At 39.3% G+C, this 19,370-nt stretch overlaps 1 protein-coding gene across 2 annotated transcripts in view; it reads right to left on the reverse strand.

The window, feature by feature from the left end:
• Positions 1-3,357: 3,357 nt before the first annotated feature.
• Positions 3,358-19,370, reverse strand: part of FGL1 (fibrinogen like 1) — a 32,375-nt gene continuing 16,362 nt past the window's right edge. For both annotated transcript variants that reach the window (XM_014836489.3, XM_070499668.1), the window contains 5 exons: positions 11,684-11,843; positions 11,077-11,174; positions 7,773-7,861; positions 7,411-7,598; positions 3,358-3,714 (listed from right to left, as the gene is read on the reverse strand). In XM_014836489.3, the coding sequence (XP_014691975.3) occupies positions 3,555-3,714; positions 7,411-7,598; positions 7,773-7,861; positions 11,077-11,174; positions 11,684-11,843 (695 nt within the window). In that variant the 3' untranslated portion in view covers positions 3,358-3,554. The remainder of the gene's footprint in view (positions 3,715-7,410; positions 7,599-7,772; positions 7,862-11,076; positions 11,175-11,683; positions 11,844-19,370) is intronic.

Genomic DNA, 19,370 nt, shown 5'->3' on the forward strand with positions numbered 1-19,370 from the left:
TCCCTGAGCTAACATCTGTGCCAATCTTCCTCTATTTTGTATGTGGGTCGCTGCCACAGCATGGCTGCTGATGAGTGGTATAGGTCCAGGCCTGGGAACCAAACCCTGGGCTGACAGAGCGGAGCACACCAAACAACCACTAGGCCACAGGACTGTCCCCCTTCCCCCTTTTCTTAAAAATACTTTCTGATGGGGCCAGCCAGGTGGCACAGTGGTTAAGTGTGCATATTCTGATTCAGAGGCCCGGGGTTCTCTGGTTCAGATCCTGGGTGTGGACATGGCACCACTTGTCAAGCCATGCTGTGGCAGGCGTCCCACATAGAAAGTAGAGGAAGATGGGCACAGATGTTGCCTCAGGGCCAGTCTTCCTCAACAAAAAGTGGAGGATTGGCAGCAGATGTTAGCTCAGGGATAGTCTTCCTCAAAAAAAAAAAAAAACCTTTCTGTCTCCTAGTGGAAACCTCTTCTGCCCATGTCAGGCACTCAGCATTCTTGAATTTTCTCTATATTTTTGTCTACTTAAAAAAAAAAAAGCACTCATGAGTTTGTTGGCCCTGATGTGTAATCAGCTGATATAAATTAAAAGCAAATTTGCATTTTAAAAACTGATAAAGCCTAGTAACTAACGCTCTACTGGTGAAATTTCAGAGGAATTTATTTTACACTGGGGTCTTCCTGATATTTCGGCTTCAGGTAAACCATCCAGTTTCTCTCCTTTATATCTAAACTCCTCAAAAGACCTACCTATTGTCCCTAACTGCTTTTATTTCCTGGCCTCTGGCTATTCTCCCCACCAGTCCATTGAAAGGGACTTAAACACACAAATAACGTTCTCACTAAAACCAACGGTCTTTCATTAGAACTCCTTCTTGTCTATCTTTTTATGGCACTAAAATTTTTTTTTATTATTCCTTCTACATTTAAAAACAATTATACTGAGATTTATGTAACACTATACTTTTTTTGCTCCCTTCCCACTTGTCTTTGGAATCTTTTTTTTCTCCTTTACAAGCTTTTCTTCTTTTGACTCCTAATTGTGTGAGTTCTTCAGGCTACTACTTGAGCAAATAATACCTGTATTTAAAATTATCACTGGTGCCCCATTTTTTATACCTTCCCAAAGTGTGATCTATGGAAGACTGTTCCCAAAGGCCGCATTAAAAAGCAAACGTTCAGGAACCATCGCAAACACTTCTCTTGCCTGCACATTCTGGAGACTGTAAAATTAAATATTCTCTTTCACGGTCTTACTCCCAGACAGAGGGCACATATGAACAACTTGGGTCAATGAGGCATCAGTTGAAGTCTGTTGACTCTTCACTGTTCTTTCTGCTTTAACGTGGACTCGAGGTAGGAACTGCAGTAGACAACTTGTGATTTTGATGGAAGGGCAAAAAGAATTGCAGAGGTAACAGCTTCCACAATGCAAAGTGCTGAACCTACCCAGCAACTTCCTACCCCCTGAGTTCTGGTTCCATAAGACGAACAAATCCCTATGTGTTTGCACTTCCATAATCTGGTGATTTATACCTCACAGCTGAGCATACTCGTAGCAAGATATAAAAATACAACATCCTGGGCCGGCCTCATGGCCTCGTAGTTAAGTTCGGCTCTCTCTGCTTCATTGGCCTGGGTTTAGTTCCCGGGTGCAGACCTACACCACTTGTTGGTGGTCATGCTGTGGCAGTAACCCACATACAAAATAGAGGAAGACTCTCATAGATGTTAGCTCAGGGCAAATCTTCCTCAGAAAAAAACCCCAAAAAACCACCTCCTGTATGTCCCTCTTGGAACTTCAGAATGCACGTTAGAATATTAAAGGAGCTGAGAAATACTCAAGAGAAGAAATCTGTTGAATTTTGTTTAATAGCTCATCTCGTAAGCTCATTTGATCACGGAGCCCTTTTCTTCTTGTAGTAAATAAATATTAATATCCCACAGAGCTACTGTTCCCTGCATCCTTGCTTTTCAATGTGATCCCTAGACCAACATCTTCGTAATTATTACCTACCTACAAGGCATTCTTTCTCTAATCACTGAGTGTTGATGTCTGTCATCTGGAAATTTGTTAAGAAACCATCATCTTAGGCCCCATTCCAGAATCAGAATCTATAATTTAACAAGATCCCCAGCTGATTCGTATGACTTTCAAGGTTGAGAAGCTCTGCTTTGGGAAACACTGGTTAGAGGAAAAGTGCAACTAACCTTAACATCTTTACATGACCATTATTTCAAGACATCTCTTACTACTGCCCCTTAACGTCTACTTCATTAATAATCACAGCTAGTTCTTATTGACTGCCTACTTTGTGCAAGGCATCATTGTAAGTATTTTACTTATGTGATCTTCAACCCAACCCTGTGAGGCAGGTACTATTATAATCTTCATCTTATAGAGGAGATAGCTGATGCTCAGAGACATAAACCACTCAAGGTCACTCAGCTATTAAGTGGCAGAATCCTTGGTTTAAGAAGTTAGGGATCACTAAACTATATTGCCTCTCTAACTTTTCTTTTGTTTCTACAAATTTTCCTGCCTTGTGTACTTTACACAAGGTTTTCCCTCTGCCTGAAATGATCTCCTACATTAACTAGTTAAAAGATCCCATCTTAAAAAGTTTCTTCCTCCAGGAAGCTTTTCTCATCCCCTACCCCCAAACCAAGACAGGCCCCCTGCTATATATTTCCCAGGCACGTATTTTCCCTTCATACTTATCAGCTTTTAAAATTATTTATATTTTGGTGATTATATGGTTAGTGTATATCTTTAACAAAAAAACTGAGCTTCACATGGGCTTGAACTGTATCCTCTGTGCCTGACTCTTGCTTGGCACTCAAATATTTGGGCAAATATCTTGCTATACTCATACTCTGATTTGGAAGTTTTCTCCTTCCACCTCACCTTCCACCTCTATTAATTAGCTTTGTAACTTTAAGCAGTCACAAAATCTCATATCCACAAATTCTCAACTCTGTTAATGAGGATAATAATACCTCACAGCATTGGTATAAGAATTAAAATGAGACTCCCAAAAGAAGTGTATAACCTACGTAAACATCCTAAAAATATGAGATAGTGTTTTATAGTGATGAAGATTCTGGGCTGTGTTTATGAGCTCCAGCTCTGCAGTCAGAGACCTGAGTTCAAATCCCAACTCATAATATTCACCGTCTATGCAGTTGATTTGGCAATCCATTATTTGCTGGATTTTTTCACGTGTTTTTTCAACTGAATTCATAATTTATTGCACATTTATACTTGTGTTATCTCCCAAGTCATGGTATATATTCTATGCTTTTTATTTTTTGTTCAACATAAGCTCTTATAGCCCTCTGCACGTAGGAATTCAATAAATATTAAGATAATCTGCCTTTATTTGGTGAATATCACATATTTGCTGTACTGAAAGTACATTAAGTAATAAAAGGCAAGTAAGAGCGAAAAGTAGGACACCACAATTGCCATCATCACACATGTATCTGTTCAGAATTCCTATTTTTCAAATCACTTTCAATCAAGATGAATTGTAGAAATGAAAGCCCAACAGGGACACTTAAACAATATTTGGAATAAAATCATTTGGCCTAATTTTCATGATCACAGATTTCAAAGAATACCACCATCCATGCCAGGTGTGCCAGACAACGCCATTGTCTGTTTCAGCCGTGTAAGAGCCAGTGTAGTATAAACCATTCAGGTTGGCAGAGTGACACCTAGTGGGAGGAAAAAGAAACACAGAATAATCAAACTAGAAAAATATCCTTCCCAAACACTTTTATTTTGCCAGCAAATTATCAAAACATTTTAATGATGAATTCTGCCATTTTTCAGACGAGGGAATTTTTATCAATTTCCAAAAGCCAAGAGATTTCTACAATAGATGGGTTTTTAAACTGGTGGGTTTTAGTGCCATAACAAATTTCAGGATATAACCCAGGCCACTTGTAGTGCATTGAAAAAGAAGCATTTCTGTTCTCAATAGCCTTTAAACAAAAAAAGAAAAATTTTAGTAATAAGTTGGATTTTTGTAATAGTTTTCTGTGCATCACCATACAGTGAAAGCATCATTCAGCAAGCCAACAAAAGCATGACCTTGTGACCTTCAGCCTTCACAGGAGTGACATGGGTTAACAAAGCAAGGTGTGGCAGGGTGCTCTGATGCCAGCTGCCCAGATAATTTGCACTTACATGTTCATCCATCTGCTGCCAAGACTTAGCTTTCGAAATTCAAACTCCTTTCCTCCCCTTTTTAAAATTGCTAGCATATCAATTATTTCAACCTCAAGGGTAAGAAAAGAAATCCTAAACCAGCATTTAAAATTTTCCCAGCCACCAAGCAATAATCACTTGTCTGAGTTGCTGAGTTAATTTTTTACGTATATTGCTCCTATCTAGATAAGTTGGCTAGGTTATCATAAATTTTAAAATGTCCCACTTCCTTCTTTGGAATCAGTAAACGCTGTCCCTGATAGGGATCAACTAAGAGTATTGATAATTTTCTGTGTATAGTTATGAAATGAGTTACTACATATTTCTTTATTGATAGAACCAATGAAAAGATGTCAGACATTAGGATATAAACAGAACATTCACAAGGGATAGTTCTGAAAATCTATGGAAAGTACCCAAATTATTGAATTAGAAAAGCTTATCATTTACCCATAAATGCTGAGTGATTGTCTTGATCACTCACCAGCTGAGTGATTCACGCCTGCTGACCATCTTGACAGTCCTCCAGATTTAATAGGATGTAACTAATCAAAACCACGGATGCTAAATCTGCAAGTGTCAAGAGCTTCCTGTGTTTTTAAAACTGCATGGAAAGCAATGTCAAACAGAACACACTCTAAATTGAGCCACCAGAAGATATATTTTGGCGTATCTCTGTCCTCCTAGAGACATCTGCTTCATATGCTTTTTAAATTTGATCTGTGATTTGAATCCCATTAGGAAACTGATTCTATGGTCAACGTAGGAAAACTTAGCTATTCTAAAACCAAGTTTCTAGCATCTTTCAGTTTCTAGAACAGCTTGGATTTGAAACTAGATTGTGAGATGGTTGGGGCTCCTTTGGTGAAGAAGTAACTGTGAGCGCTCACATGAGATGCTACACCAGCAAAGTAAAAAAGATATCAGCACTCAGTGATTAGATTAAAAAAATGCCTTGTGGGGCTGGCCCCGTGGCCGAGCGGTTGGGTTCGCCCGCTCCGCTGCAGGCAGCCCAGTGTTTCGTTGGTTCGAATCCTGGGCGCGGACACGACACTGCTCATCAAGCCACGCTGAGGCAGCGTCCCACATGCCACAACTAGAAGGACCCACAACAAAGAATATACAACTATGTACCAGGGGGCTTTGGGGAGAAAAAGGAAAAAATAAAATCTTTAAAAAAAAAAATGCCTTGTAAGTAGGTAATAATTATAAAGTGCCAACATTTCACGTAAATTAGAAGAACTACAGGACATAAAAGAAAAAGAGTAGGGAGGAAGAGAAGGACAGAGTTAAACTACAGTTGTAGTGGGCATGGTAGAAGTAGCGCCAAGCTTCTGGAACAATTGGCTTCTTCTCCAGCTTTTCTGACTTTCCACCTGCACAGCCTTATCATCTCCTTTAACTCCAAGGATAATGCAGGCTCCTTGGGTGGTTCCAGCTGCTGAATTGCCTTTCTTTGTCCTCTCTGAACACCTATCTTTAAAGTCAAGTAAATCATTTATTTGCCTACATTAATATATGTGCCAGTTGTCAAGCCAATCACCTGGGTAGGTACATGGTTTTGAGCTCATGGTAATATTAACTGATGTGATTGTTACTTCTGTATGTGGAATTCTGTTCAAAAATCAGACATTAAGGGATGCTTGCAACTTCATGAATTATAGTTAAGTTTTACATAATGCTGATAATTTTTACATAACGCTTAGAAGGACAGGGGACGAAAAAGGAGGAGGAAGAGAAAATGATGAAGATGGTTTTTAAAAGAACAAGAAAATCACTAGGGAAAAGACTAGTATCACCTTTGATTGGCTAAATAGGAAAGATGCCTTTGTTTCTCTAAGCCCCTCACTGCTGTGTGTGCTCTACTGCCCGAAGAAATGACCAAAAAGTAAATGGACTCAAACTTTTAAAAAAGCAAAATCCAGAGAAAATACTGTTTTCACAACTACTTAGATTCAACTTGACACACCACACACCACACCAACCAGCTGTATCTCGATAGAATCTACAGCTCTAAAATCAGCACATCCCAGTAACGGATGTTCATAATGAGGACGCTCATGATTTTAAGGAAAACTAATACACGTGTCTGGTATTCCTCCACTTAATAAGATAGAGGACGCTGAAATGCTTTAAAAGTAGTTACATAACAAATAAAAACGTTAAAATTTGGATTGTGGAACTTAAATGGATAGTCCTCAGTTACACGAAAACCTGACACTCCCGAAATACTTACTCAAAGATTCTATAATGGAAACCTTGAATGTCTAGATATTTTAGGTGCCCCCTCTCTTTCAAAGAGAAAAGAAGACGTTCAAACCTCATGCACTGCCTGTTTGAGCACATCTGCTTTGCAGACATAGCGAGCTCATCAGGATATTTTTAAGGAAGCCTGGTTGAAGTTTCCATTCCTGCCTTAAATTTGCGATTACAGCAAAGGGAGCTGTCTGGAAACCATCTTGGGTGGAGAAATATCTGGCCTAGAGAAAATACTGAGGAATACAATGAATATCTTCTCATCCAGTGCCCGAAGAATTATGTTGAAAAGGAATTACAATTACTGTGTAGCTACTGAGGAAAATACCTAGCGAAGTATAAGATGGTAGATTTCAGGTTAATAAAAGGAAAAACTCAGTACCATCAAAAATGGAATGAGCTTACTGATAAAGTAACATTGAAGGGTTCAATTCGAGGGTGCAATTAAGCTTCAGGATATTGTAGAGGAAATTTCTGTATTGGGAGAAGCTTGGATTCAATGATTTAATGAAAGTCATAGTAATTGAAAAGTAGTATTACATTGAAAATTTTACAATAACATGGTCATTTTGTATGATAGGAGAAGATGAAGAGCGACTTGGCTATTAGAATGCCAAAAATATTTTTCCCATGTGTAAATGCTTCTATTTCTTCATGTCAATTTGTGGCATACTATTTATGATGACTCACCCATAATTCAGTTTGCAAATAATCTTTGTAGAAGTAGTAGTTTGATTTATTTCTGTGACATCTTTCAAGCTTTACTAATGTACACAACAAACAAATCCTCAAAAATACTTCATCACTGAAGAATTCCAATAAGGATGATTGCTTAATAATACCAGTGTTACAAAGAAGACCAACATTACCTCATATATTCTAATTAATGCCCACCAGTGAGATATCATCAATGCCATTACAGCTATGTTTATAAAATGTCAAACCTGTTAAACCACCAGCCAGACTGATCTTCTTCTGCACAGTTCCCTTCGTAGTTGTCATTATCTTTGTCCCACGTGCTGAATTTCATTCTTTGGTGACTACCCCACCATTGCACCTCAGGATGAAATTTCCCTGTAAGGGAGTCTCCAGCTGTTCCAGAATATTCCCCGATATTCAACTCATAGGAATTCTAAAGGAAAAGAGGCAACTTCCACTATCAGTTGTCACCATTTAAAAAAATAGATTAATTTAATAAACAAGAGAATAGGTTCTATTCTATATTTTTGTTTCAACCGACTTCAGGGTTTATATTGTATGTTTTACACATTAACTTATGATGTGACTTATTTGAAAATTTTAGTACCTCTTCATCTCCAACTTTGAAATTTTTATATTGTGCATAACGGCTATTCTTTTCAAAATCTGCAAGGTCGATTTTTAAAGTATAGTCTCCTGAAAAAAAAAAGAAATTGTAGTTTTTTAAATTTGTGAGATGACATTGACTTACTGAGGTTTAAAAATAACTCATGGCTCTATTTTACTTAGACTGTTTCCTTCTGCCATGAGTCCATTTTCAAAGAATAAACAGTGACTCCATTGTGTTTACAACACGAACATTTTATTGGGTATTTTACTTGAAAAAAATTGGGGACACAATACTAAAGGTAGAAAATTTCTACTAGATCTATCATAGGCAAAAGCGAGTGTAATTCACTGGAAAAGAACAACAGCAAATAAGTCATATTTAGTTAACAGATTAAGAAATCTAACAGTGAAAGAATAAGTTTAAGAAATTTAAACTTTTATCCTCTTTTTCTTAATTTCAGTAAGAATGTTTATCTTAAATACAAATAATGACTAAAATAATTGGTATTTTCAAGTCATCATCTTTTCCTCATTGTACCATCATCTTTTCCTCATTGTACCATCATGTACAAATAACAAAGACTATTTCTTTTTCAGAAACAGAACTATTGTCAGGAACATAGAAAGTTATAAATCAAACTATCTGTTAGATGATATATGTTCTATCCTCCTACTTCGATAAATAAAATTTCACAGTGACCTATAAGACGAGATTTGAATTGAGCCTTAAACTTCTCAGGGTCCAAGCTAGAACATGGAGGCCCAGGGAGTGAGCCCCTGGGCCGCACCAACAGGCCTGGTCTACGGTCGGCCTCTCTTCTCTTCGCATCCCTGTCTCCATCACACACAGCACGGGGCCTTGTCCACACTAGTGGACATTCCAAGCTGCATATCCAAGCTCATTAACACCCACCATAAAAGCTGTTCCTTCACCTCCTCTCAGGCTTAGGGGTATACATACCAGCAACACAATCTTTTCACAGGGGGACAGACGAAGAAGAGGAATGAATGGGTTCTAGAGACAAGCTCAAGGCTATTTGGGCTAGGAATACTGGATTCCCCACTACTGGAGTGAGTCTAGGAGGGGTCTGGGCTCCTGCTGGCCTTGGCACTATGGCCTACAGATTTCTTATCCCCTGGAGCTCTCTACAGTGGGGTTCCAAGGAAGGACTCCTAACCTGATCGAAAGGCAGTAAAGGTCATGTGAGCCAAGACTATGAAGTGGACCAGAGGAGCAAGGCAGGTTAAGTTAACTCTCCCCCGAAGTACTTTGTATTGCAGAAGAGATACAAAATTAATCTCAGTTTTTAAGGTAACAATCTAAACATGTCTTTGGTCAATAAGTAAATAAAAATGTAATTATAGACAATTTCTAAATTAACTTTATTGCAAACACTTCCAGCCAAAATTTATGTAACGGAGATAAAGCTATTTTCAGAGGCAATTCCTTAGCCTTAAGTGCTCTCATAATTAAAGAGTACAGGGACAAAGGCACTGTTTTACCTTGGGATGATATGATATGTGGTTATGAAGCCTGGAACTGACAAATACATTTTTGCTACCAAGAGAGTGTCTAGCCTGAACACCGACCAAAACATGAGGGGCAAGTAGATAGGTTGGCAAAGTGCATCTGGCTGAATAAACACATAATAATTTGAAAAACAATAAGATTGAATTTTGTATATTTAGAAGGAGCCAAGGGCTGTCATAGTTTCAATAAGAAACCAGATACATATTAATGTATGAAAGAAACAGAAGCTGGTATGATAAATGTTATATATCTATCGTAAAACACTTAAAAGTAGGATAATACAAATGTTAAAATTTAGAGAGCATTGATCACAAGAAGGACAAAGTATTAGGTTTCTAGGATTATCCATCCTCTCTAAGCTGTTATTCTGATGTCTCAAAGATCTCCATAATTATAATCCTACTGACTATTATGAATATCAAAACATCAATCACTTTCCTTAACTTGAATGGAACAAGTAAACCTTGCTCTCACATTTAATGCGTTGCCAGTGTGATTTAGCATGCTTTCTTGAGCAATACAATTGCCTTTTATGAAACATTCAGAATCAGATTTGAGTGGGACTGACTATGATCTCAGACTGCAACTGAGGTAAGGAAGGCAATGGTTCGGAGCAAAGGAGCATGGGAAAAAGAAGCTCGAACAATTTGTTATCAAACTAACGATATTTTAGACAAATACTGAAATCTAGTTAAAGATATCCATGCAAAAGTATATAAGGGGAATTATACAGATGTCTGCAATTTATTTTGAAGTGTGTCAAAGAAATAATAAAATGGATTGATGTGTGGGTGGATGGATAGATATGGGATAAAAACAAGCGTAGTGAAATGTTAATGTAGAATCTAGGTGAGAGGTTGGAACTTCTTTCAGTTTTGCTCCATCTTTAAAATTTTTCAAAATAAAATTTGGGAGGTGGGTATGGAAACAAGGACATTTAGTATATCATGGTATTTGATTGCAAAAATAGCCCCAATCCCCCAATTCTGCTCCTCTCCCTTTGCAATGTGACTTTATAATGCCTCCCCTTTTATTTTCTTTCCCCTTATATCTGAGCTGTTCCTGTCACTTGCTTTCACCAATAGAAGGCAGTGAAAATGACTATGTGGCAGTTGCGAGTCTATCTCAAGGGACTTACGTGCTTCCCCTCTCTTTCTTGGAACTCTGCCTGTGCTACAAGAACGAGTGCCGGCTAGCTCGCTTGAAGATGAGAGACCATGTGGAGCAGAGCTGAACTGGTCCTTCTGAGGCCAACCCGGCAGAGCCAGCCTCCAGCTGACCAGGAAGCTGATCACAGACCCCTGAGCGAGCCCAGCAAAGATCAGCATAGTGCAGCCCTGATCAGCCAGCAAAACTACCCAGCCAACTTGTAGATTTGTAAGAAACAAAGGGTTGTGGTTTTAAGCCACTAAATTTTGAAGTGGATTGTTACATAGTATTATGGTGGCAATAGATAACTGATACAGTATATGGAGTTTGAGGCTCTCGAAGCATTAAAAAAAGAATGGTTATGGCATTATATATCCCTCCCAGAAACAGGAAATATATATATGAGAAATCCTCCTCACCCAACCCAGATCTAGTTTCTTTTCCTCTATTCAAAGTTTTAAGCAGCCACATTTTACTGAGGGAATTACTGGCTGTAAGGGATCATCGCCATCTGCAAACCATAGTAGTTACTGAATTAGTTCCATTGCCTTTGATTTAGTGGAAAACATTTTAGTCTCTTTTTATTGTATTGCAAATGAATTTAATATCAGGCAAAGCTTACCTTGTGTGGTTAATAAGTGAAGATTTTTATTACCCAGCCAATATTCACCATTTTTTTGGACAAAATTCCCAAAGCCATTTTTGTAGTCATTCCAGCCTCTAAAAAATTTAAAATGAAAGTTGATTTTAGCAAAATCCAAATGGACCTTTGCAGTACCCAAAGTGCCCACCCCCTACTGCCACTCCCACCCCCAATATTTTCTTGATTAGTTAATACATGTCCAGTATTCTTATTTAGACAGAATAAAATTCTGTCTAATTAATAGACTTCAGGATACAATGAAAAGGTTTATTTAGGGGGGCTGGCCTGGTGGCGCAGCGTTTAAATTCGCACGTTCTGCTTCGGCAGCCCGGGTTTGCCGGTTCAGATCCCGGGTGCAGACATGGTACCGCTTTGGTAAGCCATGCTGTGGTAGGTGTCCCACATATAAAGTAGAGGAGGATGGGCACAGATGTTAGCTCAGGGCCAGTCTTCCTCAGCTAAAAGAGGAGGATTGGCAGCAGATGTTAGCTCAGGGCTAATCTTCCTCAAAAAAAAAAAAAAAAAGGCTTATTTATTATAAATCTCACATTTACTACTCCAAATCCTTAGGTCATAATCAGCACACCTGTTGAAGTTCTCACTGCCATCAGATCGTCTCTGAATTATAGTCCATCCTCCTCCATCAGACATGTCACAATAAACGGAGAATTCTGCTGGGCTCTCGAGAGGTTTGATTTTGTAAAATCCACTGCGCTTATACCCATCATTGAAAATCTCTGAACAATCTGTTTGCAAAACAAGGAAATGTAACATTTGTTATGTCTTTTTTTTTTTTTATGGGAGCCTCTGAATAAGATTACTCAATACTAATGGAGACAGATAAACACATGGTGTAGATAATCAGCTTTTTAAAATTGCATCTTGTACATCTTCCAGGAGATATGAGGAAAGTCTTATTTCCTTTTCTATTATCTAATCATCATGTGACTCCTTGATCTGATCATGGGAAAAAAAGGGAGTGAAATAGGGATCTGGTTTCTCATTTCTGATTTTTGGGGCAACCAAAAATGATATGTGTTCAGTCAATTACAGTAGTATAAGTGGAACTTACAGCTTTATCAGACAGAATAGCAGAACTTACCTCTCCTATGAAGCTAAAATAAAAGCAGAAATATGTAACACCAAACAAATAATTCAATGTGCGTTATCTTGACTTAGAGCATTATAAATTGTTCTGAACATCTGAAAATGAACTCAAAATAGTAATCTTGTTAGATTCTTATAACCTCCCAGTCTCAACAGATTGTTTACTAACCCACTGAAATTTCTAACAGTCCAGGCATTCTTAGATGTTTTTGCTAAAAGCTGCAAGCTCCTACACGCCTTTTATCCCTGCACTCCTCTTTGCTGTCATAGTTCTTCAACCACTGAGCCAACATAGCTATCGGTTTGTCACCAAAAAGTAGTATCTATTTCTTAAGCTACTTGAGGGTGAGATAAATTAATATCCATTGGGTCTCAACTGGGCTGATCTGTACAGACTTAGAGAATATGGCAAGTATGGACTTCACTATTGTTTACATGCCCAGGAAGCTATGTTTTAGGATGGTTGAAGTACGGGCCACTATAAAGAGATAGTCTCAAGAAGACCCAGTCACAGAGTTTTGAGTGAAAATGCTATAATTTAACATCGCTAGCTTTCACATTTTACCCTTATCGTTTCATTAATTTCTTTCCAAGACAACATTTTCTGTTCCTGATTGGATAATTCCATTCTTTTAGCATCTTTTTAAGTTCTTTCTTTTCATTATTTTGATGCCAAATTATTTACAATTCTGTTTTGTTACGAATAAAATACACTGCACATTAAAATAGATCGAATAGCCAATAGGAGTCAGAAGAGGAAAGAAAAGAAAGAACGTCTGTCACTTTCTAAAGCCCTCAGCAGGTTGAGACCAATCCTACACTACTGCTCCGGCGAGATGCTCATCTTTGTCATGATTTAGGCTTTATTCACATATTTATTTTTGAGATTCAGAAGCCCAACTGTTTTTTTGTATGTGCTGGATTATAGAAAAGATCCTGTTTGGCAATTAACCAAGAAGAAAAACAATGGGAAAATGATTACCTGAAATTAGTTCAATGTTGTTCAAAAGCTTACACCTTGCGGTCAAGTATGTCGTACAACACTTCTCATTAAAGTATGCATATTTTAACCTCGTTGTCAGGAAGGGAGCTCTTTGCTTACATTTAATCTCCTTCCACAGAGCTGAATAGTAAAGACTCAGAAGGATCAGACTGTTTTCCAGGCAAACATGGAAATGATTAGCTATAACATTTGCCTCTGGAAAACTTTGTTAATATGGAGTTTTCAGCCAACATTTTCTATTTGTTTTTATTTTATGCCAACTGCAAGTTTGTTTGTGTTTTTAAAAATGTTCCTTCCTCCCAGAGGAAAATGCCAAACACAACTTCAGATCCAGAGGAAAGCTTTCAGCTGAAAAAACCAGAACCCCAACAAGTAAACAAACCTCAAACAAGCACCAGTAGCTCAACTCATGGCAAATTAGTTAAGGAGCCTGCCTTGGGGAAATGAGACTGACACTGTGATAGCAGAAAGTTCCGGCAATGTGAGGTTTAAAATATCTACTAGATATTTAAAACTATGATTTTTAAAAATATTATGACCCACTCAATCCCCTGGAGAACAGGCAGGAGAGGGGCTGAGTTAGAGAGCGCTGTGTTCATAGGAGTTTAAAAAAAAAAAGATTTTTGGATCCTTACATAATACTAGAGTGAGCCAAGGCTTCCTGCCCTCTGACAAACACTGTGTTAAACTGGGTGAGGTGAATACTTTCTCTCATCACGCAGAAAGCAAGCCACTTTGGAAAGCTGAATGTTTAAGCTTCACACAGTGGCAAGAGAGCCTGCCAAATGGCCTTCTTCCTCTTGTCCCAGAATGATGGCTGAGCCCAAAGCCAAGAACGAAAGGCTCCAAGCACCCCACATTCGAAACTCAAAGAAAGGCCAGCAAGAGGCCAGCTGCCGCTCCACAGCGCATGTTGGGAAATGCCAGAACTGGCCCTGACACTGCCATTCTCACCCTCAGGTGACATAAGAAGGAAACATAAGAGAAGAAAGGAAGTTGGCTCCTTGGAGAGGGCAGTATTCTTGTAGGGTGGAGTGGGTGAGCTCTCTCCTCTGAACACAAAGGAGAGAGGATATAATAACATAGACAGAGAGCTGACATTCATTGAGCTAAATGCTAAATGCTTTTGTCATCACGCACATGTACATTAACTCATTTAATCTTTACAACAAAGGAACAGGTGTTCTTATCACTCCCATTTTACAGATGGGAAATATGAGGCACATAGAGGTTAAGTAACTTTCCCAAAGGCCACAACTAGCAAGATGGGCAGCTGGACTTTGAAACCAGGCATCAGAGTCTACCCTTACTGCCTCAAGAGACTGGCTCATAGAGATTGGGGCTTCTGCACAAGGGGACATGGTTGAGCCAGTGGTCTTGTTGGCTGAACAGAATGTTGTGATGCCACAGGCTGTTGCGATTGTTACCAATTAATGTGAATTTGGTACTATAATCTTTTAGCTTAGGTATGTAATTCAATAGCACCCGAAAGCTTAAAAAAAAGATGCTTTTAATTATATGTTGTATAAAAATCATGTGATTTGTGCATTGTTTTCACAAATTGCTAGGTTGTATGTAATTAGGTGTTTTCTACCATGAGATGAATCAGAATGCAGAAAACAATTAATTTAGTAATAATAGAGTAACTTGTAAATAAGACCAAAGAACTTTATATTTTTATAGATCATGTACATGAGTATTTAATTTTTTTTAATTTAAGGACACCAGAAACATAAACTCTGGTGCAAGCAAGGTCTCATATGTTTTGTATATTATATGTAGTAATATGTAATATATATGTTACATATGTTATAATATATTATGTATTTTATTAGAATTTATGTTATTATGTATTTTTAATTGAGTGTTTGCCCTTGGTAGGCTCTCTAGTACTATTTGCCTATATGCTGCACAATAAAATACAGTTAAGCTGTATTTATATTTCAGTTTGTTCCTCCTTCTCCTCCTTCATGCTTGTACCATATATAAAGAATACTAAACATAGATCTACCAAAGTCTGAATTTTTTTAGCTGTTATATCCAGAAAAAGTCATCTGGAATGCCTATCATCTATCTTATTATATGTGTTATAATATTATAAGACACACACACAATATAAGGGCTTGTCTAGATCTTGTCCATCTGACTCTTCCACCCGATTTCTGCTTATCCCCTCATCCTGCTCTGACTGTGATGTCTTACTTTCTTGGGAACTGATTTCCTGCCTTCTCCTTGGTGACCTCTCGTTTCCTAAGGTCTGCTCCCAGCACTCTCAACACAGGGATCAGATTTTCAGCTCTTCAGCCTCAGTCTTCTCATGACTCACGGCCCAGTCCCAGTAACAACATCCAGTTGCTCGCTCCTGCCATTATCTGACACTTGAATCTGTGTTGACAGCCTGCTCATACTGTTTGAACAGACACCCTGGGTCTTGATCTTGATTTGGAATGTGGACTATGTTACTTCTGCAGTCATCAGTTCCTTCCCTTGAGGTCAGTTTTGTACCTACCTTTGGAATCACCATCTGTATGTTCATCCCTTGAATAACCAACCTGTTGCCTTCTTCTCAAACCTTATTCAATAGCTGTCTTGTTTTACCCCATGGGTCTGTTTGAAGTGTTTTCCCTCACTTTTGTCACCTGATCTGTTCCACCAGTTAAATTTTAAAAATATGCATTTAACATTTGGTATATGTCAGTCACCATGTTAGGTGCTAAAGATACAAAGAACCTAACAGTTTAGCAGGGGAGATAGATGACAAAGCATGCAGTGACAATACTCCATGATCAGTGCTAAGAAAGAATAGTAAAGGTGATTTGGAATGAATAGAAGTGGTACCTAATCCAGACTTCAGAGTCAGGAAGTTTCCTGAAAGGCTGGGGTCTGAAGGATGAAAGGTAGGAGTCAGCTCATGGGGCAGAGGTTGAGTAGAGAAGATGTTCTAGATAGAGAAAAGGGCTAACACAGAGTTCCAAAGGCTCAAGGGAGCAGGGTGCTGTTGAGATATTGAAATAAGTTTAGTGTACTGGGACTGTAGCATGCAAAAGAGACATGTGACAACAGACAATGTCCAAATTCTAGTTCTGCCAGATACTTCTGACCGCATAGCTACGCTTCCTCCACAAAGCCGGTACACTCATAATACCAGCATCTCTCAGCCAGGGCTACCCCTCCATCACCAAACACACTTTTAACTCTTTATCATTCCATGTTAAGCGCCTGTGTCTAGAAGAGGCGTCATCCCTGGAATCAAAGACTCTCCTCCATATTTTTCCTATATTCTCTTCTCTCTCCTTTTCTTGCACCACCCCCACCTTCTTCTTTTCTCTAGCTTTGATCATGAACTTGGAGGTTTTGATTGCTGCTTCCTCTGATCTCCCCTCCCCCAGCCCTGACCGCTTTTCTGATGTGGGGTACTACAGAAGACAGAGCAACAGGGGGAGAGGGTGACAGCAGCAAATTCAAGGTCATCTGGGGGGTCATGTCAAATTGAAATATCAAAGACTTTATATTCATCTTCCCAGAGGAAATTGGGATGGGAGAGAAATAGACAACGATAGACATATCTGTTCATTTTTGTCAGGATCTCCTCTAGTCTTGTATTTAGTTTACTGTGTAACAAAATTTATCTTTGAAACATTAAAAAAAATAATGATAGCTATATTTATGAGCACTTACTGGGTGCCAGGCCCAGTTCAAAATGCTTGACATGTCTTCATTCATTTAATCCTCATAATAATCCTATAAACTAGAAACCATTATCATCTTCATTTACAACTGAGAAAATTGAGGCATAGAGATGTTAAATAACTTGCCTAAGGAAGCGCTGCTAGTAATGCTGCAATCCATTCTGCAAACAATACCCAAGACTTGACCGTGGTTTAAAAATAGACCGTTCATTTGTGTTTGGGTGACTAAGGGCAGGGACATCCACAGCAGGCAGATCCAGGCCACTGCAATGGAGCCCAGAGCCAGTGTGTACTCTACTCTCTATCACTATTAGCCTCTGCTGTCCCTCTAGGAAAATTCACTGGCAACAGAGATCCTTCTAGACTTTCTTCTTTAGAGTCAGTTATGTTAGAATTTGCCAGCTTTGTAGGTTGCCTGTCTGGTTTCACGCTTAGCAGAGGAAGTAGAGATGTTATTGCTACTTCTCCTTTGGCTAGACAGTCCGTGGCTCCAAATTTAGCTGGGCTTTCTAGAAAAGTTAAACCAATCTTCTTTTTTTTTTTTTAAAGATTTTATTTTTCCTTTTTCTTCCCAAAGGCCCCTGGTACATAGTTGTGTATTTTTAGTTGTGGGTCTTTCTAGTTGTGGCATGTGGGATGCTGCCTCAGTGTGGCTTGATGAGCAGTGCCATGTCCTCGCCCAGGATTCGAACCAGCGAAACCCTGGGCCACTGAAGCGGAGCGCGCAAACTCAACCATTTGGCCACGGGGCTGGCCCCTAAACCAATCTTTGTTGGCCCCATTTGTCATAGTATGGCCACCACTGACCACAGACTTGGGCAGTGGATGGGACCAGTTGACTACTACTCTTGGACTAGAAGCCAAAGCCATGCCATAGCCCAGGTCTTGTTTAGGAAGGCATGTGCCACTGTCCTGTGGGATGGGGTGTTCTTCAGTATCCTCTGTTCACCCTCAGATACTCCTGAGGGAGGAATTTGCTGTTTTACATCTTTCACTGACTGATATCTCCTGGAAAGTTCATTATCCTGATGATGGTAGACACTCTTTTGAAGACGGCACATTTTATTCCTTGAAAGGGCTTCCCCGTTTGTACCAGTCACTGACAATCTGTTCATTGACAAGATCATCCTCCACCACACATTTAAAGTCATGTGATCCTGATTGACACATTAAATGTGTCTCCTGGATTTTGGAAGCAATGTTCAAAATGTAAAGTCCACCTGTCCACTCCCTGCTTATCCAGAAGAGTGATCAAATGGACTGTAGAGCCTAGAAGCTACCTCACAATATCACCTGCCAACTGGTCTACCTATCTCACCACTGATGAATTTACTCCAAACTTGCTTTACTTCTCCACCAAGAATACTCCGTTTCAGAGCCATCACGGCCCTCAGCCCTACTACTTTTGCTAATCCCTGACTTCATTGACATTCTACTGACCAGTCAGGTTCTGAACAAACCATAGATTTCTCAGTAGGGTTTCTAAGAAATCCTCTAGTGAATCAATGACAGAATATTCACTGTTTGGCCCTGAGCCCTGACTAAAGGACACTTCTAGCTACTTTTCTTTATCAAGGTACTACTTTCTTGGGTTAGATGCTGCTGTGTAAGGCAATGTAAGGTATATTATATTTTCTAGGGCTGCCATAATGAAAGACCATAGATTGGATAGCCTAAACAACAGAAATTTGTTTCTTCATGGTTCTGGAGCTTGGAAGACCAAGATGAAAGTAGCAGCAGGGTTGGTTCCCCTGAACCCTCTGTCCTCGGCTTATAGATGGCTGCCTTCTCACTGCATCCTCACACGGTTTTTCCTTTGTGCACCTACATCCCTAGCGTCTCTCTCTGTGTCCAAATTTTCTCTTCTTATAAGGACATCAGTCAGATTGAATGAGGGCCCATCCTAATGGCCTCATTTTAACTTAAGCACCTCTTTTAAGGCCCTATCTACAAATACAGTCACATTTATAGGAACTGAGGGTTAGGGGCTTCAGCATTTTTTCAACACAATTCAACCCATAAAACAGAGAGTCATCCATCAAATGGCCCTTTGACCATTCTGGTTGCCCCCTTCTCTGTGACCCAACACTGTCATTCACAATGATTGGCCCAATTAACCCAGTGAGATCCTCCCCTAAAATCTGTGTCTTTTTGACATTTTTAATAGTCTCAGGATAGGTATCTGACGCCTGCTGGGTGGATACCTGACTACGTTACCAGGCCCCAAACCTCATCCAACGAAAAGGGCACTGAACTGCCACAGGACCCCACCTCCTTCTTGAAAAGAAGTAAAGCCTTCTACTAGGTGACCCCAGGAAACGTCGGCCCTTCTCAGTCTGTAGGAAGAAATTTAGTGAGAAGCTTGACCTGGTTCAGGTCTTGAACAATCTCAACCACACCCATCAGCAAAAGCAGAAAATCCCTTTCAGACCTGTAGGGATTCTCATTTAATTGGTCTGGAGTGGAACCTAGCC

The sequence above is a fragment of the Equus asinus genome, chromosome 27 (assembly GCF_041296235.1).
Source record: "Equus asinus isolate D_3611 breed Donkey chromosome 27, EquAss-T2T_v2, whole genome shotgun sequence".
In the NCBI taxonomy this organism is placed as follows: domain Eukaryota; kingdom Metazoa; phylum Chordata; class Mammalia; order Perissodactyla; family Equidae; genus Equus; species Equus asinus.